The sequence below is a fragment of the Pezoporus occidentalis genome, unplaced genomic scaffold (genome assembly GCF_034315485.1).
Source record: "Pezoporus occidentalis ecotype Australia unplaced genomic scaffold, CSIRO_AGI_Poc_V1 ctg120, whole genome shotgun sequence".
NCBI lineage: Eukaryota > Metazoa > Chordata > Aves > Psittaciformes > Psittacidae > Pezoporus > Pezoporus occidentalis.
Window position 1 is genome coordinate 834,489 of NW_026912995.1, and position 25,874 is coordinate 860,362.

The 25,874-nt window shown below is 40.0% G+C and overlaps 1 protein-coding gene across 2 annotated transcripts in view; it reads right to left on the reverse strand.

Moving 5' to 3' along the window:
• ZNF385D (zinc finger protein 385D) overlaps positions 1 to 19,653 on the reverse strand; it is a 423,315-nt gene extending 403,662 nt beyond the window's left edge. The window contains exon 1 of one of the 2 annotated variants that reach the window (XM_062607166.1): positions 19,491 to 19,653. In XM_062607166.1, coding sequence (XP_062463150.1) covers positions 19,491 to 19,638 — 148 coding nt within the window. In that variant the 5' untranslated portion in view covers positions 19,639 to 19,653. Of the gene's footprint in view, positions 1 to 19,040; positions 19,183 to 19,490 lie in introns of those variants that run through there. The other variant, XM_062607168.1, reaches the window with a different exon arrangement.
• Between the last annotated feature and the right edge of the window lie 6,221 nt (positions 19,654 to 25,874).

Here is a 25,874-nt window from a genome sequence, read left to right on the forward strand (position 1 = left end):
AATTTCAGCTATTCTACACTCAGCCTTTGTGAGAGACCTCCAATGCACGGGTGGTCACAGTGAAGGCCAAGCTCACATTGGTGCCTGTTTTCATTTTTGCTCCCACCCACTCCAAACTTAGCCAATTATCCCAGCCCAGGCTATTGTTCCATTTATCCCTGGAAAACTTCAGTCTGCTTTTCAATGCAAGTGCAGGGAACAAAATAACAGGGAACAAATTCTAAGCTTGTTCTTCTCCATGCCTGGGGACAAAGGATGCCCACTCTCTCCACCATCTTTATGGGAATGCCTTTAACAGTGCCAGAGGCTAAGCATAACTGACATGACTGAGCTCCCTGCTTGGCACATTTAGCACCAGGCAACAGAAAGAGAAGATGCTCAACTTAAATCTGCCTTTAGGACACAATGAACTTGCTGCAACCGAGACACAAATGTTTCAGGGCAATGCAGCACCATGGCACATTCATCACATCAGCCCACTTTTAGCCCTGTACTTCATCAAACGATATAGGCACTGAGACGGCTTTTATTCCTACGGTCCTCCCAAGACACTTTCTTAGCTTGCTCCCTTCTTGTTTGTTTCTTTTGAAGCAGGCCTGGTTCTTTTCTGCATTTCTCTATTCAAGCTTCCAAATATGCCAACAATTTTGCATTTCAGTGTTCACATAGCCAGGACACTGTTTCTCACTCTGAAGAGAGTCTAGGAGCCCTGGACTACTGTAGTTGTGAACAAGGCATGGCGATTTGAAAATTGTGTGATTCCAGCTGCATTAACTTCACATGAATTAAAATACAAGGGGCCAAAACTGGCTGAATATCAGCACTGAAATGGTGAATGACATAAAAGAAAGAAAGGGCATGCAGATCAGCTGATTCTGGTGTAAAGATTTTTCAGTCTGAAAGAACAAGGCTGCCTGAAGTGGAACAGTTATTCTGGAAACAAACTTCCCACTGAAAATAGGAACTATTTCTAGAAGACAGTTATTCTATGACCAGGAAGGATTAGTTTGAAATAAAAATGTAACAACATATATATATATATATATATATGTATTTCAAGTTCAATTGTGTATGACACTGAAATACCTTATCCACTAAAATAAAAACTTATTCAGGGGAAACCGTTTTCTAAAAATGCCTTAAGAAAATGTAGTTTATTCAATTAAAGACAGAGGTCCAATAAGAACATAAAATATGGCTTCCTCAATTCAATGATGAATTTCTCTGCAATTGAATTTACTCAGTGTCAAAAAGGAAATTCAATGCATGTTCGTGTGTTGTATCTGAATTCTCTTTTCAAATTGCACAATGTGGTAATTTAACTTTTAACTTTTTAGTACTGCACAATAGCTACACAAATCCCACCAAGCACTATCAAACACACAATACTTTAAAGACAAAAAAGAATGCATTTTTTCCCTTAATCAAAGTATCCTTAACTGCCACATCTAAGAACATTAAGAAACAACATCAGACAGAAGTGTATTTTTAATTTCCATCTATTTTCATCAGTCCCTCTCTTTCAAATGCTTCCTATCACTCTGAGGTATGAGCGCTGGGCATAATTTGTTCCTTCAAACTTTTGACAATGTTTTTTCATGTCAATATATGTCAAAAGTTGTCATTACAGGAAGAACTGATAGCACTGCACATTAACACTGCCATCATTTGCTATCAGGAAGACCCCATCTTCCATTGCTTAGAGCTTTGCCAAACTTTAATTGCAATGCTATCTTTTATAGTTCAATGTCTGTCCTAGCTGGAATTTTTTGGGGAACATGGCTAAAGACTTTTGGGAAAATTAGGCTAGGGAAACATATTGTTTGCTCATAAATCCAGAAAAGATTACTGGATGTGAATGTCTTAGAAGACAGAAAAAGGGCTAGGAAAATACAGGGGGGAATCAAGAGTGTTAGGGAGCCTCAGACTGCCTGGAGAAAGAAATCTGGACTAGGAACCAGGAAAAGCAGAATTAGTAGGCTGAGGCATCGGCATAGAAGATTGGCATGAATTACTTCCACATGTCACCATTTGCATGGTAGTGGCATGGACTGCAAAAGGCTGCTGCAGGCAATAAAAGGATCCACTTCCTCTAACTTACTGGAGTCCCTGTGCTGTACTACTGTCTCAAGTAATGTGAACAGTCACGTAGTCTCAGCTAGGGATCTGCCATTTTAACCTTGACTATCAGTCTCTTAGGTAGCTCCACTAGCAATTTTACTGTGCTGTAGTTTCTTGTGTCTCTAAAGACTCTGCTAGCAACCACCACTGTGGGCAGTCTTTCCAGCAGTAGCACAGTGCAGCTAACATTGCTGTTTCCACACAGTTTTAGAACCATGGACACCCCTAGGATTTCCTTTGATCTTTTCAGTTTCCCACAAGAGGTACCTCTTCCCTTTCATCCTTTGATTTAGACATGAGCATTGCCTGCCATGCCCCAAAGAGTTATTACTGTCCAATATCACAGTATTCTACTGCCTCTTGCTTGAATTTTCCTTTCCTCGCAACTAGAACATTACCAGCAACAATTTCAACATCCAACAGTGCCCCTAGTGCCTGCTTCGATTTCTATTGAAACATCCGAAACACCAGACTAACTCCAAAGACCCTCAGTGATACCTACTCACAGACAAGAAGAAGTTGCAGGTGCAGACCAACTATCTGTATTTCTGGACTCACATGGGAAAATGAGAAAAGGAAAAAAAATTAAAAAAGGAAAGAAACCCCCCAATACACACATACCCCTTTCAGCCTAAACTGATCAGTTGCTTGATGAGAACTGGGAGACACTATTCATTCACTACTCGCTCTATGTTAACTTTCTCATTGAAAGATGCACGTCTAAGATTTTCTGACCTCTTAGATAAAACATTACTAAATGAAGTACCTCATTGTTAATCCAGTAGCTAATCTAAAGATTTGATCTTTATATAGGAAAGCTGCCCTCACTTTTCTCATCCACAAATCAGGTCAGTTCGACAAACATACAAACCTGCAACTTTTTCACTGTATGAATTACATATCTCAAAAATAATTGTATTTCTACTTGGAGAAATGTAAGTTTCCATAGGGAAAGAACAGATACCAGAAGACTTTCAGTTCAGTATTCTCCTTTGCTTCCTGGCTTCAGAGTCAGGATTAAAAAGATTAAAAAAGCCTCTCTCTGCTGTTTATTCTGCCTGTCATTAGTACACTTGTCAAATACCTTTTTCAGCTGCTAAACTGGAATGATGATTACTGCTGACCACCATATATTACATTCCTTTTTGCTTTCTTTAACCAGTTAAATATATCATCTTCTCCACATCTCTTTTTAAACCTACTATACTAACCTTTGTGCAAGCTCAGTTGTACCATGTCCTTTATCTAGAATTAAAACCTTCTGTGGGACTTCTGTTGTTTTGCTTCTACTGTTTTGTCTCATGTTTTGTCTCATCATACCCCTTGCTACTGCTCTCCTTATCACTGCTATAATATTTCATATTTCATCATTCAAAACTATTCCACTTTTAAAATTAAACTGTTTACTCAAGAAGCTACTGATCAGCAACTTCAAAAAGTGCCAACAACACACAACCCCTATGCATGCAGACTTGGACAGATGCTACCTTTCCCCAGCACATTCATCTTTCTCTACAGTCAAAAACCTACTAATTTGCCTCAGTAAATTCCTTGGATACCTGCTCCCATTTCTAAAATGCAAATAGCCACTGTGCGGACATTGCCTGTATGCCCCTATATGTTTAAGTCGTTAAAACCATCTCCTCACTCACTGCCAGAAAACAACCTGTAACTGTTTGAAAGAGTCAGGCAATGCCGTGTCCCTTCTCATACAGAGCTTTGCGTATTCTTTTCCACAACAAGCACCCTAGTCCTATACCTTAATATATAATTTATAAATTGATATATATTAAATATACATTCTATATAATATAGAATTCGTATTTTCATTGGGATTGTATTGTTCTCAGTAATAAACCTCCAAAACCCTAGGCAATTCACTTTCAATTGATGCAGTCTTTACCACCTTTCACCTAAAGTTGCAAAATGTATAATTCTAATTAAAGGTCAATTCACATGCTGGCACAAACAGCAATAGTTTTCAGTTTAGCCATACACACTGCAATTCCCTCACACTTCAGAGTTCACTTCTGCCTCATGGTCAGTTGGACACTATTGAATGCTGGTAGACCCAGCTCAATCCAAGTATTCACCTTCAGTGATTGCCGTATGTGGAGTTTTACTCCTACTTCAACTAACTTGGCTGTCAAGACATACAAAATTAATTCTAATTGCAGGAGAAGAAATATACTCTCTGAAGTTGAAAAGCTTGCCAAAGGGAAAAGTAGCTTAATAAGGAAATGTAATGCTCATTTACTGCATGCAACTTTTCAGTATCTCTCTCAAAGTTCTGTAATAGCATATCCAGTGAATACCCAAAAGACAGGTGGATGAAACAGAAACACTGATCCAGCAAAAAAGGATTTCTACCATTTGCCAGTGAAGAGCACTAATATAGACTCTCACTACCATGCAAGTGTGGGCACCTCCCAGATCAGATTCTCACTTTGCATCAGCTATTTCCACAGAGTTCTGCAAGTCATGTGTACTCAAAACATCAAAGACATTATCTCACAGCCACATCAGTGAAAACAGCAGTTTCCAATGAGGACAATCATCACTAGCACTTGTGTGAATGTAAAAGATGGAGACCTCACAGTAGCCTTCCAGTACCTGAAGGGGGCCTATAGGGATGCTGGGGAGGGACTCTTCATTAGGGACTGTAGTGATAGGACAAGGGGTAATGGGTTAAAACTTAAACAGGGGAAGTTTAGACTGGATATAAGGAGGAAGTGCTTTACTGTGAGGGAATGGGTTGCCCTAGGAAGTTGTGAATGCTCCATCCCTGACCATCAAGGCCAGGTCAGACAGAGCCTTGAGTGGCATGGTTTAGTGTGAGGTGTCCCTGCCCATGGGAGTGGTGTTGGAACTGGATGATCTTAAGGTCCTTTCCAACCCTAACTATTCTATGATTCTATGTACATCTGTAGATCTTGTGATTTCAGTTTGGTTTTAATGTGTATAGTTAGGAGCATGGTTCACTCAGAAAAATTCTTCTATCTGTAAAATTACACCTAGAAAGTTTGCTGTTTGGTCTTCCTGGAATTAGTGGCACAGAACAAACATAAAACAGAGAAAACATAAATGAAAGTGACAGTACTATGACCTAGGGAAGCATATGGAGCTATGGAATTTGGGGCTTACCAGGCTCCAAAGTCCAGACAATTTGGACTCTTATTACAATTGTTAAGAAAAATCCTGAAGAATTTCACACCCATGGAAAACCCCACAAATTACTTTAAGAAAATCAAATTACGGGCTATATCTCAACAGCAAATAATTCATATTGATCTAACAGAAGACTCTGTAGCACACCAGATGGAAATTCAAACAGGCAGGTTGCAGGAACACAAAATCCTAAAAATGAAAGGCAAGAGGTTAAGCAGGAAAGGAAATCACATTTAAATCCCTGCTTTTGACAGTGACACTTGGATTTAACTGAGGTTATGGGGACTAAAAAGGGGAAACAATTTCTGGAGCAGCGAAGACATGGAAATTAGCATATCATGAAAAGGAGAGTGAGACAAAGAGAGAATATATGGTAGTGTATTCAGAGTCTTTTTCCTCCCAAGACTGTAACAGGAAGAATGGTGGCAGACAGGCTACCATGGGATAATGCCAGAATTATAAATAAGAATATAAAAAGCATAGGGGAGACACAACCAAGTAAAAATATTAAAGAAGAAAACCCTCTTTGTTGAAATTAAAAATGAGTGCTACCATTTTATAGACTGGACAAAACTGTTTTATTCCATAGGCCCAGGTTACGCTTAACATAACCGGGGTATACATTTCACTTTTCATATACCCCTAACCTTCTATACTTTGAATATTCTTACTAAACTGATTTGTGGCAAAACTTGAGATTTAAGATTATGCAGAGGATGACTTGAAAAGCAAAAAGGGTGCTTCCATTTTGATGGGAAGCAAAATAGATGCAGAAGTTTTGCAGCTAACATATGTATACAAAACACTTGAAAAAAAAAAAAGCCCAAACATGAACAGGCTTTGCTTAATACAGCTATTAATCATATTTTCATTCATAAACTTAAGGTTATTAAAAACCTTAACTGCAAGGTTTTTATCAACAGCATTAAAGCCATTCAGGAATGGCTTTATTCAGGAACCAAAATGATTATGCACACATCAAATATCTATTATTTCAGGTCTTACTTGAAATCAGCATGTTATCAACCCATGGGAAAACAGAATAATTAATCAACTTGACATAAAATTGCTTTCCAAAATATTATCAAGCAAGTCAACAAATAACCCTTTTTCTTGCCTTTTCCAGAGGGAAAAAAAAAAGGCTTACTTGTAAACAGATGGACCTGAAAATGGCCTGAAACTTGGCAGGTTTAAGCTTCAGTTATCCACACTTCACAAATAAAATTTCACCTCACCACAGGAGCAAGGAGAAGAAACGACAGCACTATCTTGTTACAGACTTTCACATCATGATATTTACCACCATCCTATCACTGTCAAATCTGATTATAAACCAGGGATCAGTAAGCAGGAGATTAAAGGCTCATCTGAGAAGATGGAACAAATTAAATTGATGAAAACTGCCCATACTGTGTCAGTTTTACAGAAACAGCCATCCACACAGAGGAACTATAGGAATTACAGATAGGCCTGCTCTGAGTCGTTCCCTGGCTTTGAAATGTAAATGAAAACTGCCAGAATTGTCAAATATAAAGAGCTAACTTTATATACATATATATACATATATAGTGGGAGTCTCCTCACGTTAACAAGCTTTATGGAGCACAGGATCAGTATTATATTAAAACAGAGATCCTTGTTGATCCTTGGGCTTTCTCTGATGTTATTGAAGAACTTTTTCTCCATAGGCATGACATGCATTCAGTTTCTAATCTGTAAGAAAAGTACTTACTGCTGTGCAATCTTTTTGGCATGTAGTTAAGGCGCTACATAAGCACGTAAGGTCATTTGAGCATTTATCCACCTGAAGCTGCTACAGAGAAGCCACAGCCCAAAAGAAAGAAGTGGATGGCTGTAAAAGCAGCACAAAAACCTAGAAATAGAGGTTTATGTACATAATCTCTATTGGATGGGTGGTTGAAGAGCGAGATTTTATTACTCAAGAAGAAGTGTGGGGGATAAGCTGCCTTTCCCACTGCCACCCAAGTAAACAAATAAGTAACAGTCTGCTCTTTCAGTTGCCACAATGGGAATCTGCATTTGCCAGTTCCTTTTTACTGATCTTACAGTTTGTCGTGGTTTAAACCCCGTCAGGTAACTCGTTCACTCACTCCCCCTCTTCTTTCCATCCCCCTACTCCCGGAGGGATGGAGAGGAGAATCAAAAGAATGCAACTCCCACAGGCTGAGATAGGAACAGTTTAGTAACTAAGGTATAACACAAATCACTACTGCTACCACCAATAATAATAATGATAAAGGAAATAACAAGGGAAGAGAATACAACACCTCAGCACCAGCCAACCGATACCTCACCCCCCCAGCCCAACCAAGCACCAACCAATACCTCCTCCAACCCTGCAGTCCCAGCCCTTCTGGGTAACTCCCAGTTACCTCCTGGGCATGACGTGCTGTGGTATGGAATACCTCTTTGGCTAGCTTGGGTCAGGTGTCCTGTCTCTGCTTCCTCCCAGCTTCCCCTCTCCCTGACAGAGCACAAAGTCCTTGGCCAAACCAAAACATCATTGTTATCAGCTCTGTTCCCAAGCCGAAAGTCAAAACCACAGCACTGCACCAGCTACCAAGAAGGAGAAAAATGACTGCTACTGCTGAACCCAGGACACAGTTTAGCAACTATATTCTGAACATGAGACGATGCAAGTTGAAAATGGGTATCCCTCAATTGCCCAATGCTCCACAGACCCTTGACCTTTCTGAGCATGCACAAATATGTTACAGAATGGCAAGTCATCTCAACCTCTATAAGCAAATCGACATGTTTGAAGTCTCCCTTTCCAAAAGCGACACCTCAGAGAGGAGGCAGACACACACATGCACTCCACACAGTACCTAATTCTAATCTGAGAGCTACGTGGGCCCGAATCTATTCCTGCTTCTTCATGCACAAGAGCAGGTGCAAGCACATTCAGGGCACTGTCTCCTATAGCACGCAGGAGCCTCTCCTAGGAATGTGCTGGGTGTAGGAGTAGCGGATCATCAGGACAGAGCAAGTTTAATTTCGTCCTCTGAACAGCAAATGCAATTTCTCTTGCCACATCCCAGGAAAAGTACAGCAGCAAAACTATCCTCCCACGGTGGATTTACTAAACTGATTTTTTTTTTAAATGAATGGAAAGAGAGAAAAAGAAACCCTATGCAGAATAAGACCCCACTGCTTACATAGTTTTTCAATTATACTGCCTGAAATGAAAGTTCCACTGTGACATTTTAAAAGAATTTATTTTCTCTCAACTATCAATAAAGATAAAAAAAGTTGGTGGGGGGAGGATGGGAATCACTACTCAGAAAGTCAGAATAATCACTTTCCCTGTGCTCCTCATCGTCCCACATTTTCCTTTATGGGTTTTTCTGCTTTTACTGCCTACATTCTTCACCTGAAGTCAAACCCTCTGTTTATGGCATCACAGTGGTTGCTGTGGAGGTTATTACAATGCTCAAAGCCAGAAATGATGAGTTTAAATTTGGAATGAGCAGCAGTATCTCACAAAATGTGTCTACAGTAGTATGAAGTAAAAAAGAAAAAAAAAACAGGGAAGTAAAAAGAGTGTATATATTGAAAACAAGTAAATTAACTTCTTAAATGACTGTTTGCCATCGACTTTCATTATGACAACTGTTTTCAGATATGTTACCAATGGCTGGTTGTAGAAAGTAGGTGCTAAACTATACATATGGAAACAAGCACACAACATGAACAGACAGCGTTAACACAGATGGCAGCAGAGTTCCTAGCCACGCTCCTCAGTAGTGCCTGCTGTTACCGCTATCTTCTTCTATAGCAAAAACATACAAACAAAACAAGGTAACACAGACATGCACCGTGAGGTGCTGTTCTGGCAATGAAAATACTTCATGTCACCCTTCACGCAGCGCATTTCCAATGCACATGTCACCCTTCACACGCAGCGCATTTCCAATGCACCGGATTCAAGGCTCAGTAAGTTACGGCCAGAGAACACAGATTTCTGAAAAAGCTATTAGTTCATGGTAATTCCTTCTGCTACACAGATTGGTTTCATACACACCTACTTGCACATAGACACATTTAAAAATACAACTGGTTTAGCACAGGTGTTAATTCTCAAGAAACATGTTAAAGATTAGGAATAGGAGAAGCCTGCCTTGCCATTATCATCAGCCACTGCCAAATTTTCACATCTTTGATAGCAGATACAGTCCTTAATTTTTCCCTACATTAGGAAAATCATAAAGGACTTAACTGAATTAATTTCTAAACCAGTTGTTGCCCCCAACTTTGACACCTGAAGTATTACTAGGAATGTAAGGTCCTAGGAAAACCACTGAATAAAGATTTCTGAATCAGACCTGTACTGACAGAAACACTTACCCATGTACTTCTTAAAAATAAATCCTTCAAAGAGCAGAGGGACAAACATAAAATCAGATATCAGGTTAAAATAATAATAATAGCAACAAACAATTGGGGAGAACACAAGCAGGAAAAAAATTTCAAACTGAGTCTTTAATGGTCACAGAACTCAATGAATGATATTATTAAAATACTAAGCAAAGAAAATGCTTTTACCTTCAGTGTATTGACAGTGTCCATGGTCCAAGGTATCCTATTACATGACTGAACAAGCATTAATAAATTAAATATAACAAATAGGTGAATTTATTAGGATATGTAAGACAATGGCTGTTAATATCAAAAATTATAAAGTGCTTCCTTGGAGGATACCAGGACATAAAGACAAAATGTAAATGCAGCTTCTTTCACAGATTCCTCAAGACAGACACGGAAGTGCCAGAGAAACCCACCCACCATGATGCAGAGTGGTACATGGAGCCTCCGAGCAGGCAGCCATGTTACTACCCCATGGTGGGACCCAGAGAGGGCTGGGAGCCCACATCCAACTGGAACATCAGGGTTCTAGACTCTTTGCCAAAGAAGCCAGAGACAGGCTTCAGAGTTAAAGAATTAGAGTCCACTGACATGCAGAATGTCTGGTTCATGGCCACTGAGGCACACAAGTTTTCTGCTAACAGAACCTAGTGAAATGGCCTCTGCTACAGAGCACCATCATAATGACCAGAGATCTCTGGTATAACTACAGTGGAATATTTCAATTACTCAAGTTGCCAAGGCCCTTCTTGTCAGAAAATCTTATCCACACTTCGATTTTTGCAACAGATAGCTTCAGGGCCAGACAGCTGGCATACACTTCGTATCTCTTAAAAAGTGACTATTCTTCTAGGTGAATTCTGATTAGCGACTGCAAGCCTAGTAATAGTTACCACTTCATTCAAGAACCATATAAGCAAACTGTTAGCTTTCCATGGTATTCTTTCTGGAACATCCTAAAATGTGGCATTTTGCACTGTGTTTTGCAAGTGATACTTCAGATTATCACTGGAATCATTTTGGCACCACTTACTCTTGGCTAGATTTCTACGAAGATGGGGCCATTGTCTAGAACTCCCATTTTTCCAGTTTGCAGACTCGATTTTGAATCTTGACTTGTGAAAAAGCAGCCAGTTGCCAGATTTTGTAGATTATCCTTTCCTGGATGGTTTTAGGACTGGACTGAAGAAAGCCCTGGGCAGACTGATCTGATCTCACAGTTGACACAGAGCAGGAGAATGGACTAAAGATGTTCCTTAGGACCCTTCCAACATCAATTATTCTATTCATTCCTCAGGTTTCTATTAAATATGCTGAATATGATCAGAATTCACTAAAACTAAAGATTTAATCTTGACTAAAACAACCAAAAAAAAAAGTCATATATTATTGTCGCTCATATAAAGAACGCAATACAGAATTTGGCAACTTTCCTCTTTTTACACTTAGAAATAGTAGAGTTTCAGTTTGCAGAATACAAAAACCATTGGGTAAAAATGTCTCTCTATCATAAATTGCCATCATGGTGCTACAGGAATAAGATGGGGAAAATAAAGCTAGCCATGATGCACGATACATCTCCAGATCTACTGTCCCTGCAATGTAACAACGCTATTAAGAACTCTGAAAAACTCTCAGGTATCACTTAGTTATCACTCTGCGAGATCATTTGTCTGTTTCAGTCCCCATAACAAGTGGCAAACAGTAGAATTCAAAAAACCTAGAAAATAAGCTTACCAACTGATATAGTGCACCCAGCAAGTAGCTCGATCGCACAGAATCAAGTCATTCCAAGATCGGAAGCTCACTCAAGTCACTACAGTTTCTGAAAGGTGATCTTTTTCCCATCTTTACATTTACAGTAAAGTCCTCTCCCTAAAAGTAAAGTAACTGAGAGCTGGGACTAGCTCCTCATCCTGGACATTCAGGAAACAAAGACTATACACATACAAAAATAAATAAAAAATAAAATTGCTGCTGGACTGATTAGACCATTACCACTTCTCAGTAAAAAATAACAAGACATCCTCCTGTTGCACAAAGAATAAAACCAGCAATAAGGTCATTTTTGCTTCATTAGAACTTGCCTTGGTAGGTCAAAGGCTTGAAGCAATTTAGGCTGCACCCAACTGCACCATTAACACAAACAACTGACCATCCCTCAGGCTACTTAAATGTTAACTGAAATCAATACCTGGATGGGAGCAGCCTGCCATAGAGAATCTATAGAAGTCCAATGTCATCCAGACTGGAAAAGACCGTGTTTCCCTAAAGCATTTTGTGTGTTCTAAAAACCACGTTCCCCCAGTTTTTAAATGGATTTGAGACCCGAATCTCTCTTGAAATTCCAAACAGCTACACAGCAAAAAAATCACACCTCTGGTTTCAACAAAAATTTAAGATTCCCATTCCCTTGAACACAGGCTGGAACATTATAAGCTGCATACTAATGATGTCAAGATTTGATTATTGGGATATCTTGTATTAAAAAGTGATGCAAAAGCCCAGAGACATTCTGCCCACCACCGAACACAGCATCTCATCCATTTTGCAATCCTGGATGATGCAAATGCGTCGCAAGGGTACCTTGATCTTTCTATATACAGCTTCCTATTACAGAACCTCCTCTCACCCCCTAAAAGACTTTACTCACACCCACTTCCTTTCTAGGAGCAACCATGACCTCCCACATGAAACCACAGTGACTATCAGCCAAAAAGATGGCATTGGTAGGACACCTGGTTATATTACGCAAATTTACTCAATCCAGCTTCTGGAGAAAGAGTATCTTTTCTCAACCTCCCATTCCTCCCCCTCACTACAAATGCCAGCAGTTTAGACAGCTCTGCAGTTTCAGAGCTTCAGAGTGATAAGTATTGAACAAAAAACTGGAATGGTTTGTACAGCAAAGCTCAATGCAGTCATTGACAATAACAAGTCTTTTTTCTCACTTCCCTCCACAGGATCCTGGGTTTGTTATCACAAACTAACAGTTCTACTTTAATCTGCCTTCAGGAGAAAGTTCTACCCACTAATTCCTACTCCTCATTTCTATTTTTTGGTATTTTCCACACAAATGCAGCATCAACAGCTCTTAATGACGATTGTTCATAGAGAGCACACAAAAATATTCTTAGACATCACAGTACACAAGACCACAAAGCCATCTTAAAAAGAACAGTATGTTTCACACAACATTTCAGTTTTATTTATTTAGCAGTTCCTTCAGTATTTACCTTCCAAATGCAACAAAGTTGGGGTTTTTTTAATGGAAATAAAATCATTTTAATGATACTACCACAAAATACAGCTTAGTGCTGTTAAATGAGTCAAGGTACAGTCAGTGTAATAACTTGTTAATAAAAGGACATTTATTTTCAAAACACTGTAACTAGCAACCAGAGCACTATTTGCAAGCCCACTCACATGGCAAGAGGTGGGACTCTGCAGCCTCCCTGAGACATGGCCCCTTCATTTGCACTATGACACTTGTTCACTGTATTAACATTATTAATCAAAGAATGCCACTATAGGTTTGCTTTACTTTTCATTTAATGCTTCAATATTTTAATTAGCACTGATTTAAAATCCATCAACAGAACACAACAAAGCAAACCTACAACAATATTCCTGGTTTAACTGTTATACGTGTATGTGTATTGCAATTCTGCCATGATTTTGTATGATTGGAGATACTACAGCCTCTCTCTGATCTCATATACACAAAGAAAATATGCAAATACTACCCTAAAGTTTCATGAGAAAGAGAGGTTGAATCCTAAAAGGATAAAGACATTCCAGGTTTTGGGATGGCTTATCCTTCTGCTGCTCAGAACAGCACTGGGTGAAGTCCAGCCCAAATACATATGGGAAAGCAGTCAGAGTTGCCACAGCTCCAATCAATTATTATGGTGACGTGATGAAACAAATTCAGTACATAAACAGACATTCCAACTTTAGTTAATGGACAAGATGATTCATTGTTGTATCATGGCAAGGCTAAATGGAAAGACAAAGGCAGAGACACTAAACTGAATACTAACACTGGAAACTTCCAGATGTGAGTATAAAATGCCCCTGAGCCAGGGCTACTCAAAATATGAAATACTTCAGAATGTACTAAAATGAGATAGTTTCTATAGCTCTGTCAGAGTAATCATTTCACCCAGCTTCACAGTTTTAAAAAGCATGAACCAAATAATCAGGAAAGTGATCTCCCCACCCCCAGCTTTTAAAGCACACCTTGCATTTCCCAGCAAAGTGATTTATGACCTCTGTGTGATTAAAATTCTCCAAATCTTCTGTTAAAAAAAAAAGTCAGAAAAATAAATCTGGTTATGGAGGGGAAGTCTTTGGTTTCTTAACTACTTTTCTGTGCCGAAATTAGATTTAAATTAATATCGTAAAACTGTATTTGGAGATGATCTACATGGTGGGTTTCCCATTCTATGGTAAAATCAAATTTAAAATAAACCATGGATCAGTAGCTCTGATTACTTCTAATTGTGCAAGTTACAATGCTAGGTTTTATCAGTATCATAAATAACCTCTCCAGTGACCTAGGGGAGAAAAGGCACATGCAGGCATGTAAGAGGTATCTACTGGTTTTATTGCACCCATTACTGGCCACGAAGGGTATTACCTTTTTTTAGAGTAACACAATTATGAACTAATTTTAAAAACAAAACAAAACAAACAAACAAAAAAAAAAAACATACACAGAATGGAACTTAAGTCCTAAAATTTTACAAGTTCTTTAAGAGGTTGTACCTCTTACATATATAGTCTGATTAAGAGGTATCAGCTGGCACTTGCATAAAGAAAAGGCTAAGCAAGTTAAAATACATTTGGTAAACTAACTCTTTTATCCCTTTATCTTAACCCATTATTTGTTCTGAAAGCCATGCCTTCACAGCAAGATCTGCATTACACACGGCAAACACACACTCACTGACTAGTGAGAGCCTAAAGTGGCTGAGGCATCAAAGTGTTAGTAGATCTAAGCAGAAATAGCATCAATGTTTGCATTTTCTGAACATACAGGCTATAAAAATGCTTTAAGATTTAAAGTCTACCTGCAGATTATTCCAGCTGACCACAGAAAAGAGGTTTATTTGCTTCAAGAAGACAACTTCTATTTTTAGATTTATATATATAGATATATAAAAAATGCCTACATGAATTTCAGACATTTACTTTTACAAATACTACAACAAGCCAAGTGTAAAAAGTGAAGCATTGAAAACTATGCCTCAAACAAAACAGAAGATTTAGTTATGACTACCTCAGTATAACCAAGAACATTATTTCCCAGGAGACACAGAAGGGAAAAGAAAGGAACAAGCTGACAGAAAATACTGAAGCACATTCTGGAATGCTTCAAGAAGAAATGTGAGAAGATGATAATATCCGAAAGTGGAAAAACTCAAGCACAACTTTATTTCCCTGCCATCAAGTGTGGATTTAGTCTAGTCCAGCAGCAACCAGAAGTCATTACCATATATGTATATATCTAAGTTTGTACAAGAGGAAAACAATGTGCAGGTCTGCATGTAGCTCTTCCACCAGTTCAACACAGTCAGAGGAGTCCACTTCTCTAGAGAGATAATATGCTAACTTCTGTCCTTACCACATCACAGCCTTTCCATTACACTCAAGTGGAATAAGCACCAAACAGAAATCAAGACAACATTTTTTTGTCCTGTTCTGTGACAGCTCTAGACAGGTGAAGACTAAAATTGGTCAGCAGGCCCAGGTGAAAAACAGAGCTGTGCTGCTACAACTGACTTTCATTTATCCAGGCTACCTGGGCATGATCCAATGTACAGACCCAATACCAACTGATTTTGTTGTGCTGGCTGAAGCACAGAGGACTGCTCCTCCCCAGCCTAAATTTGTGACATTTTGTTTTAAAAAATAAAAAATAAAATAAATTAAGAAGAAATCATTTTCTGTCTAAAATATCACCTCTGTGTGCACACACTCCCACGTGTTCATCCAGCACTATTTACTTGCTCTGTTTTCCACTGGTGATTGTTTTATTGCTAACTTTCACATAGCTTTAAAAAGCTTTCTCTCCGTTGTTTTCAATTATTTGACACCACTGAAAATACCTTTGTGTTTCATAAACTCTAGTCACAAACTTTCTATATCTACTCCTCAAGGGAGGAGATTTTTTCATACAAGTATTTTTAAGTTTTCTTAAGTAGCACAGTAAAATACTACTTGATTTACACTGTTGTTTCCATGATGCTACTCATTAACATGTTCCACTTAGAGAATTCTGGCTGTAGCCTTCCACCTAGGTTTTGAAGCTCTTAGGAGACTTTACAAGTAAGGTGTCAATGCCAACCCAACATTAAATCATTTAAAAATAGGCTTTTTACAAGACCATTATTATTCATCATCTTAACAGGATCTTGACTTTTTGCTTGCATCCTGACAGACTTTGTTTTCTGCCTAGACCACAATGGATAGAAATGCTTGTACTTTACAAACTTTTAAAAGTGTAAACCAAGAACTTCAGAACATGAGATCACAGGGAAAATTTCATATTGTGTATGTAAAAGATTTGAAAAGTATAGAATAGTCTCCATAATTGCTCATATAAAAGGTGAGAAGAACATCAAAGCTGGCAAATATTTGTAACTTCACTCAGTTAAATGTCAGATTTGCTCAGGTGTTCCCAACTCAGTATGCACACTGCCAATTTAGATCCTGAAGTGATGCCCAAATAAATGTATCTGAAGCCAAACATACGCAGAAGTACTGTGCCTGGTCTTTAGCTGGTGTCAATCATAACAGTGCCATTCAGACACGCAGGGCTATGCCACATTTTACCAACACAGGCTGGTGGTGCATTGAAATGGTTTTGCAGCAAAGAGAGAATAGGAAAGAACAACATTACTTCCCCAAAAGTCTTCCACGCTTTCAATAACTCCCAGTTCTCTTGTGAACAGTTCTCACTTCACTTTGATGATTGCATGCATGGATGAGTCAAACCTGTAAGTCTGCTTGCCAGTTAAACATTGCTGACAGCTCACACAGCACATTTGTACTTTTAAGTTTATCTTACCTATAAACTCTCTAATGCTACAGCTTTAACATTTTATGTAAATTTCCCATTTCTGCATGAAATCATCAATACTGTCTAAAAAAGCTGAAATTCATCTGATTTCGGGTAAATCCTGAATCCACTCTTGGAAAACAGAGGGTTTCCATAACTTTGAAAATTTAAGAAGCATGTTAAAGTAATACTACACTTTTTTTTCTTTCTCCCCAAAAATCTCCCTGTAGAACACAATCAGTATTAGGGATGTACAAATTAGGTCTAATTTTGGTTTTGCCTTACATTTGGAGCTCCTAAAGGATAGTAAATGACCAGATAAATAATGACAGTGTACCTTGTAAAGACAGCACAGCAGAAAGAATGATTATCCTTAAAGTACAGTTGAAAACTAATTGGGATGCAAACTGTATGTGCTGCTGCATTTAAATTTAGTGTTCCATGTTGTTACAGCAATTACTTAAATGAGAATTTAGTGACATATGACACTTTACAAAACATTTGGAAGAAGTAACTCTGAGAGACTGAAGCACACCACACCTTTTTTGTTAAGCTAAATTAGAACTCAGTTCTAATTATCTCCCTAAATTAACTAATTTATGGTAGAGCTCCTTTGATGATATTCTGACCACAGCGGCATATCGCAGTAGTACAAACTTTGCCACAATTGCATAGCTGTATCAGGGAAAGGCTTTCAGCTTGGCCGGACACCTTACACCACGCAGTCTGTGGGTTCAATCACGGCTCTTCTCAGGTCAGTGGCAAAATTCCCACCCACTTCCCTGCATCCAGGATTTTGGTCTATGTTCCTAGCTACTGCATAACATCCACAAATAACAGGGATAGAACCTAGAGGGATCCCAGCAACTCTTTTGTTCATCTGTTATTCCCCACTACCAGCATCACACTTAGAATTCATAGGATAAATATTTACAAGTATTAATGAGCCACTTCTATTCTCTAACTGGCTGACACTTCCTTTTCGGCACTCACTTCTTTAGAGGTTTTCTGACATCCACCAACAAAACCTTCGCTCAGACTTTTAGTCTGTTTCCTCTTTGACTTGTGAAAGATGCACAAACAAGCAAAATAGAAGAGGAGGTGTGGCTGCAAAAGCACTCTAGCTCAGAAATACCCAGGTGACAGTCGGTTGGAGAAGTGACTTCTAGTTTTCTCTCATTTCAGACAGGCACTCAGGGTTATTATTTTCATAGCAAGCACCTTTTTCAGAACACTGTCACCTAAAACGCCAGGCTCCCCATCATCCCAACATCTTTGTCGTCAAGATTGCTGCATGCACTAGAGCACTCTTCGTACTTCTGAGGAGGGCAAACTACTCCTTCAGCCAAATTATTTTCTCTGGAAAAGGCAGAAAGTTACTCTGGAAACTAACATATCCAACGACAAACAAGCACAGATTCAAGCAGAACTCAAACACAACTTAAACTGTTACTTTATCCTTGAGGAGCTAGGTGAGAGACTTCTGCAAACCCACTTACTCACCCAAACACTTCCCCTATTTGTTCCCTACAGTGTTCCCAATAGGGAACACTCAGAACAAATTCTAGTGAGATTTCCAGACACTGCGACCGGATCCACCAGCAGTTGGGTTTGCTCATCAAAGCAGACTACAGTGACAGCCAAGTGGCACAGTAAAGAAACCATACATGACAGGTTTAGCTCTGGGTAACCGCATTCACCGATCTGCACACAACGAAGAGGTCACGAACCTCAACACTTGTTTTCAAGTTCACGCAAGACCGTTCCCTTCTGTTTCCAAAGTCAGGATCTGATTTTGAAAGAACTGTTTGTGCACAGCATAGCCTTGGAAGACAGCATCTGTCTCCCCGAACAAGTGAAGTGGGGACAAGAGCAGTGTTTTTAACGGTGTTTCCCAAGCATTCAGACCAGACAGATGCAAGCCAAAAAAGATTTCGAGGACTCTTCCCAGATTCACTGGCGTTTGCCAGGCTGCAAATGCTTTCTGCAACAATCAAAAAAGCCGCTATCAAAGCAAATGCCAAAATGCACGCGAAGCCTTTTCCTCTCCCCTAGCCCCGGTACGCGGTAAATAAAACCCATGAGGGGCAGCTCGGCGGAATTTGGAGGCAGGGAGCTCCCCTCCCTTCCAACCGGCTGAATGGGAAAGGAAACGAGGATCCCCCTGCCCCAACAGAGCGCAGCGGCTAAGACAAGTCACAAGCAAGTTAGCCTCAGGGGTGCCCCGCTCGGACCTCGGTGCTCCCCGTCCCATCTTCGCTGTGAGCCCCGCCAAGCCCCGCCGCGGCCGCCCCCTTACCGTGCCGGGGCTGGGGCTTGCCGCCCGGCGGCTTCTCTTTCCTGCCTCCCGCCGCGCTCCGCATCCGCCAGCAAGCCGCCCCCCTGCCCAGCGAGCCAGCCATACCGCGGCGGACCCGACCCGACCCGACCCGACCCGGCCCGGCCCCGCGCCAAGCCGAGCCCGGCGGTGGAGCGCGGGACCCGCTGCCCGCAGGCGGCGGCGGCGGCGGGCGGGAGCGACGCGGTCCCGGCGAGCCCGCCTCCGCCCGGCCCGGTGTCAATCAGCGAGGGCGGGCAGCGCGGAGCCCCGGGCAGCACCGCCCCGCGCCCCCCGCGGCCGTGGACGGGGAATCGTAGGGCTGCGCTTGGCCCCCTGCCTGGTCCGGTCCGGTCCGGTCCGGTCCGGTCCGAGCGCCGCCGCCTGCCGGGGAGGGGTAGAGCGGCGGCGGCGGCAGCCCCCAGTTCATACCGTGCAGAGGGAGACCATCAGCAACAGCGGCGGTGTTGGTGGGCTCCCGGGACCAGAAGGCTTGGACACTTGGGAGATGACAGTCCTCGGTATGAGCCTCCTCCTGCCCGCCGGCAAGTCCTCCCACAGCACCTTCCCTGAAAAACATGTGTACGTTACCTCCTGCCATCAAAATCATTGGTTCTGCACACTCCTGACTCCAAAACGATGAGTAACTCAACCTGAGATTCCCACTTCCCACAAGCCCATGTGTGGTGAGATAGCAGCCTCCCGCCCTCACCTCCGCCGAGCCCCTTCTTCCTCACTAGAGTCCCAGGGACTCCCCCGCCATTGCCTTCCACCCCTTGCTTTGGCATGGGGCCTCCACAGTTTCTGTAAAAACATCGTTGCATGTAAGAACCATCACATTCTCTGAAATTTGTTGCCTTCCTAAAATTAGGGTTTGTGATTAAAAAGTTATAGGCACAGAGAGGGGATATTGGCAATTTTCAGGCAAGAAAAAATAGTTTGAAGTGCAGCTGTATTCCCAGGGATCTGCCAAAGCAGTATATTTCCTAAGGACAAATAATGCGCATAGCTTTTGTTTGTAATCTTGGTAATAAATCCACCTGTATCTCAAATCACAGCCATCACTGCCACAGCCCTGGAAAGGTATTCCACAGTTGATTTTTAATTTTTCATCCACATATGTATCTATATGTATCAGCACTTCGACCAGGCATATTCTTCTTTTTATCTGGACACTCTGAAATACGGGGAAAATGTATGCAGAATTTGACCTGACTGAATTAAGAAGAGGGGGGAAATAAAAAAGGAAAATAAAACCTCCTTCCTGTGCCACTATATTCCATCTCTGTTTCCCTGACTTCAAGAAGCTTGTGAAGAAAGATAATCAGGATTCATTGTTATCATAACTTCATAACTTACTCTTTGGAAACTGACTCAGAACCAAGTTGCCTTTTTTTGAGAGAGAGAGAGACAGAGACTCTGGCTTTGAAACTCGAACAGCCAAGGTGGGAAGGAGACATAGCTTATGATGCAACAGCACTGTTGTTCTCCAGTTAAAAGTTTTCCACCTGATTTTCAGTGCTGATCTCCTCCAACAGGCTCTGCTAATCTGTTCTCCATCCTAAACCCTGAATCCCCCCAGCCGTTCTGCCTCACCTGTGAATTCTGGCTTGCAGAAGTGAGTTAGTCTGATTTTGTCACCCAATGAAGCTGTTGGTGTTTGAGCACACTGCATCAGGGATGGTTTTCATTAGCACTGAGAATGATTCATGTGAACAGGGATTACTGCCCTTGACCTGACATGTACAGATACACCCCGTGGTGATGAATGTAATAGAATAAACAGTTAGATATGACTGCTTATTCCCTCTTGTAGTGTCGCTCTTGCCCAACTCTATTGCACTGTAATACAAATAATGACTCATTTGCTTACCCACATAATATCACATTTAGAAACCTGCTATTCATCTTCACTTGAAGAATCTCAAATAAATACACAAATGGCTGATTTAAATCACATATTTATTTCTTTCACTTCATCCTGCTTCTGTTGTCATTAATAAAGACTACACAAGTGGGTTTGTGGTGTATCATGTCACTGCTATTCTGCATGGGGATGTTTTTTATAGCAAATAGTCTTTTGGCAAACGTACTTTTAGAATAGTATTTACACGGGGAGGAAGAAGAAAGAAAAACAAAGAAAATACTTCTGGAGATATCTCTCCTTTTGCAAAGAATATGAAACTCCTACAGCAATTAGTTGGAATGCAAATTAACAACAGGGTATAAAAAGTTTTGTACAGAGCAATATTTACAAATTATATAAAAAATATAACATCTAAAACAAGGAATTAGTGAGGAGAAGGAAAAGTCTGTAATAGTTGTATGTAGGATTAATATTCCAGAATGAGTTTAATAAATAGGAAAAATCAAGAGACTTATACTGACCTTACAGTCTTAAATTTGTCTTTGCACAAAGAGGTATTTCTTCAGAAGCTTCCACAGCTGAAAAAACATATTTGCAAACGCTTCTTGAAGAAATGATTTTACCATTTCATAATTTATATTTTTTAAGCAGTGAAAAACATAAGAATTTTCTTAGATATCATTACAGTGAGTAGTACCTGTGATTTAATGGACCATCACACTTACTCATAACATGCCAACAGAAGGTGTTATAGAGAGTATGAGCAGCTTCTGCTGAAAAGGTACAGATATCATAAAGTGATGATACTGAAATGTTACATGATACCTCTGTGTATCTTACTGTTATTCCCTTAGGGTAGCATTATAAGTTGCAGGCTAATTTTTGTTTATTCTTGTTTATGTTTCCTGCTCATCTAATGTTAAAGATGTACAACTGTTTTCATTTATTAACCTGGGGCTGTTTTTCCACTGGCAAAGGAGTATTTGGATGTCATATCTCTCTGTTTAACATGTTCTTTGCATAGACACATTAAACAGACTGGTAATTTGAATACGTGTTCTAAATTTTGCTTATAATGAACTGACTTATTCAGACCTTCACAAATAGGAGCATTGCCATACTTGCTTTTTTGGTTAGGCATCTGTTGTTTTACCTAAGAATAATATGGAAGAATTTTGAGTAGTAACATTTCTCAGAGCTGAAATTATTACACTTGCTTCCTTTGGAAAGGGGAATACACAGTACCTTCTGCCTTGTCAGTCTGAGGACACGACCTCAATTTTGTAAGGCTTGAGCTCAGTCCAGCATAACAATCCAGCTCAAATCTAGAAGTCCCAAGGCAGTTCTGTCCCTTCTTGCCTTCCAGTACAAAACTCGCTAGCATAATTTACCTCATAATTTACCATTGACAAGAATTTTCTCTTAGTGCCTTTTGGTACTGATGATATCTACGTTCTAACCTGGTCAAACAGGGGAAAGCTAGATGGGGTAGAAAAGCAGTTCACAAAATGACACTGGTTCCTTGCAGAGCATCATTTCACGTTCCACATGGGAACCTGTGCCCATCCAGAAGATACCTCCAGGTTATAAAGTGTTATGTAAATATGCAAGTGATTTTGTACCAACCAGACAGAAGCAGACGAGCATCTTTTTCTGGACTAACACTACCTGCCTGCAGCTGCCCTCCTCTGCTTTGCACAGGTGCAAAGCTGTGATAAAGCAGCTAAGCCAGCACCTCTGCCCCAGCTTGCGCCTTCACGGCAACCTCAGCTGTATTCATGCATTGCTTTGGGTTGTCCTATGTACATTCCTCTTACACTTCCCAGTGCTGAAGTAATTGGAAAAACAATGAGGTGGCTTTGGTACCAGCTACAAGAGAAGGCACAGAGCAGGTTTTAGACTGTGGTGGCTCTTGCCTTGGTAATAGCAGCTTCCATCCCCACTACAACTTTGTAGACCTCAGTATAATCTTTCTGAGTTTTCCTTCTTTTATGTGTTAGGAGCAGCTATGCACACACTGGCATCAAGTTCAGCAAAGATATGGCACCTGCATGCTGAGCAGCAGGAACGCTCACCAGCTCAAAAACATGAGAGTACTGCTGGCTGGGGCTGTTTGAGGAAAACTTCAAGGCAAAACCTTAATCAAGTCATATTCTTTGCTTCTTGGTCTTTAATTCATTCACGGAGCTGGGGGTCAGTTTAGAAGCATAGACGTGCATCATAAAAAGGAATGTGCAATGGAGTCAGATCTCAGTACTGAAATTTTGACAAAAAAAGACATCCACTACTATTTTCTGTTGAATAAAGCAGAAATAGTGACTTATCTTTGTATCTGCAAAATTTGTCAGGTTACATAGTCCCAGAATTCAATGCATACTTCACTTCCCAGAATCTTTCTTCTGAGTATAATATTATTCTACTCCTGCAAACTAGGGAAAAGAGTAGGTAACTGTGAAACAATGTCACGCTGAAAAGCACCATTTCTGTTCTTTATGCCCTTGCCTGTGGTTCTTTCAATGTACCTCTGTTCTTTCAGTTATTGTGCCTAACAGCAGAAAAGTCATTTTCCAGCAAGTGGAAATGAAGGATACATTTCCAACTTATAGGACAGATGATACAGTTCATAAACTGTACCTACCTTTTTCGTGACACACAGAGTTTGATCCAGCTGACTGTAAAAAGCAATTGAGGGTCTGCCCAAAGAGTAGATGGCTCTAGGTAGATGCACCAGGGGCGATAAACATGGAAAGCTCTAAGCGTTGACCTTAAAGAATCTCAGTTACTATTCTGGAAGCCTAAATTTTAAATGATCCTATTAGATATTGAATGTCCTGCCAAAAGTACATTCTGCTGAAACTTTTACTCAAATTTAATCAGAGGGATCCAAATTTAATGCTTTGGATCACAATTCTGCCTCCGAGATGTTGTTGTGAGACGCAGTTATCTGCACATTTTTGTCTTTTCATCCAATATGCTGAAAAACTACAAGGTTTATTATCTCAGGTTGATTTATCCTAGTATTAATGTTTAGCGTATTCCAATATTTCACTACATAATTTAGAGCAGGCTGAGGAAACTGCACATACAAATACTTCACTAACCCAATGGGCAAACATTCAGAGGGATATAAGTATGCATTTCCAGGTAGCACCATTTAGTAGCTCACAAATAAAATGGGAGGTGCCTGAAGAAAATAATAATGGTAAAAGTAAGTATGAAGAAAAACTGAATAGTTACTGCTTTTTTAGGTCTGTCAAGTTTTGCTGACTGAAAAACAATGTAAAAGAGATTTCTGTTTCCAAAGCTATGGAATTATCGCATGGATGCCTCCTGGCCCCTCATAATATCATCTAATGAAATGGAAATGCTACTCAAGAGCTGGATCAGAAGCCAGATAATCTTTAAGATATGCAAGAGACAGGACCCCAGGAGGGCTCACTGCTTTCAGGTATTTGCTAGCACTTCTGCTCTGGGTACCCTGAGGAATTGTATTTTAAATAAATATAGAGAAAAAGTATGCCCAGGGATTCTTGAGAGAAGATTAGAATGCCAGTCATAAAGGGCTAAATTCAGTTTATAATTACCCCAGCCACAGAATTTGATAAAGAAATAGCTATGATAAAAAGTTTAGAGATCTTTATTTCTACTTCTTCCAAAATGAAATAAATTGTCCCTGATTTTTTCCAAATTCCTTATCAAATAAATTTAGCAGTTTGAGAGAAAATTCCCATACCTTCCTTTTTGACATACGTTATATGTGATCTGCAAAACCTGTTTTTTCGGTGTTCCCTGTTATAAATATGTTTCCCTGTCACTGTGTCAGATACATATTTGCTGTGCTTTACTTTACAAAGTAGTAGTTATATAAATTTAAGTCAGTTTTACATGATGTAACTGGTGATAGAATCTGGTCTAGGAAAATATCTGTAGGAAACTGCAGAAAACCTATTTCCAGGGGCTGCAAGAGGAAGGTACTGAATGAAACATTACCTCTCCTGGCTCTGCCTCAACCTGCCAACAGCCACAACATCTGTAGCATCCCTCTGGCATATGGTAGGTTGCAGGATTTTGCAGAAAACCTCACACAGGTTTTATGATACTAGCAACTGCAAATGGTTTGTTTGTTCTTTGTTTCTGTTACCATAATTCAGGGTTTTACTTTCTGTTCCACTGGAGTTATGCTTGAACATGATGTCTGGGATTGGACCCTAACGGCGGTGTTAAAAGCACATCAAACACAGGCTGTGCTACCTCTTTTCTGAGTAGCATGTTAATGTAACTGAACTCATACAGTTATGGAAGTGTAATCACCTATTAAATCTACAACTATAATATATGGCTTTTCCCCTGGCTTTTACTCAAAAACTGTTGCTTTAGGTAGATTTTGGAAATGAGAATGTGCTAGTGTGAAGCCACATGGAATAAGAGAGATTTGCAATTTTAAACACAAAATTACATCATTTGGCCTGCGTTTTCCCCTACTTTAATAGCGACCTAATTATTGAAAGAACTGCTACATTAATATTTAAAATAAGTATAAGTAGGTATCTAACAGTCACTCCAATATAACCTTAGGAAAACATTTTTTTGTGCTTCTATGTAACATCAATGAAGAATATGGAACCAAAATAAGGAAATTCCTTTGGAGTTAGGTGTATGGGAGATCCCTGATCACTAGCATTATTTCTTTTTCCTTTGGCTGGTTCCTCACTAGTCATCACATAGCAACATTCCTTCAAATTTCCGTTGCCTTCATCCTTCTTCAAGTTTCTTTGTTACTTTCATTGGCCCCTAATGGAACCATTTCTTTTCAGGGTTTATTCTCTATTCCTTTTAATCTTGGACCCATGCAGTGTTCAGGGATCATTCAGAGTCAAGGGGATGGCCACAGCTCTGTCTCATTCAGTATCTGAATTCCAGTACATTGACACTGATGACCTGACCATCTA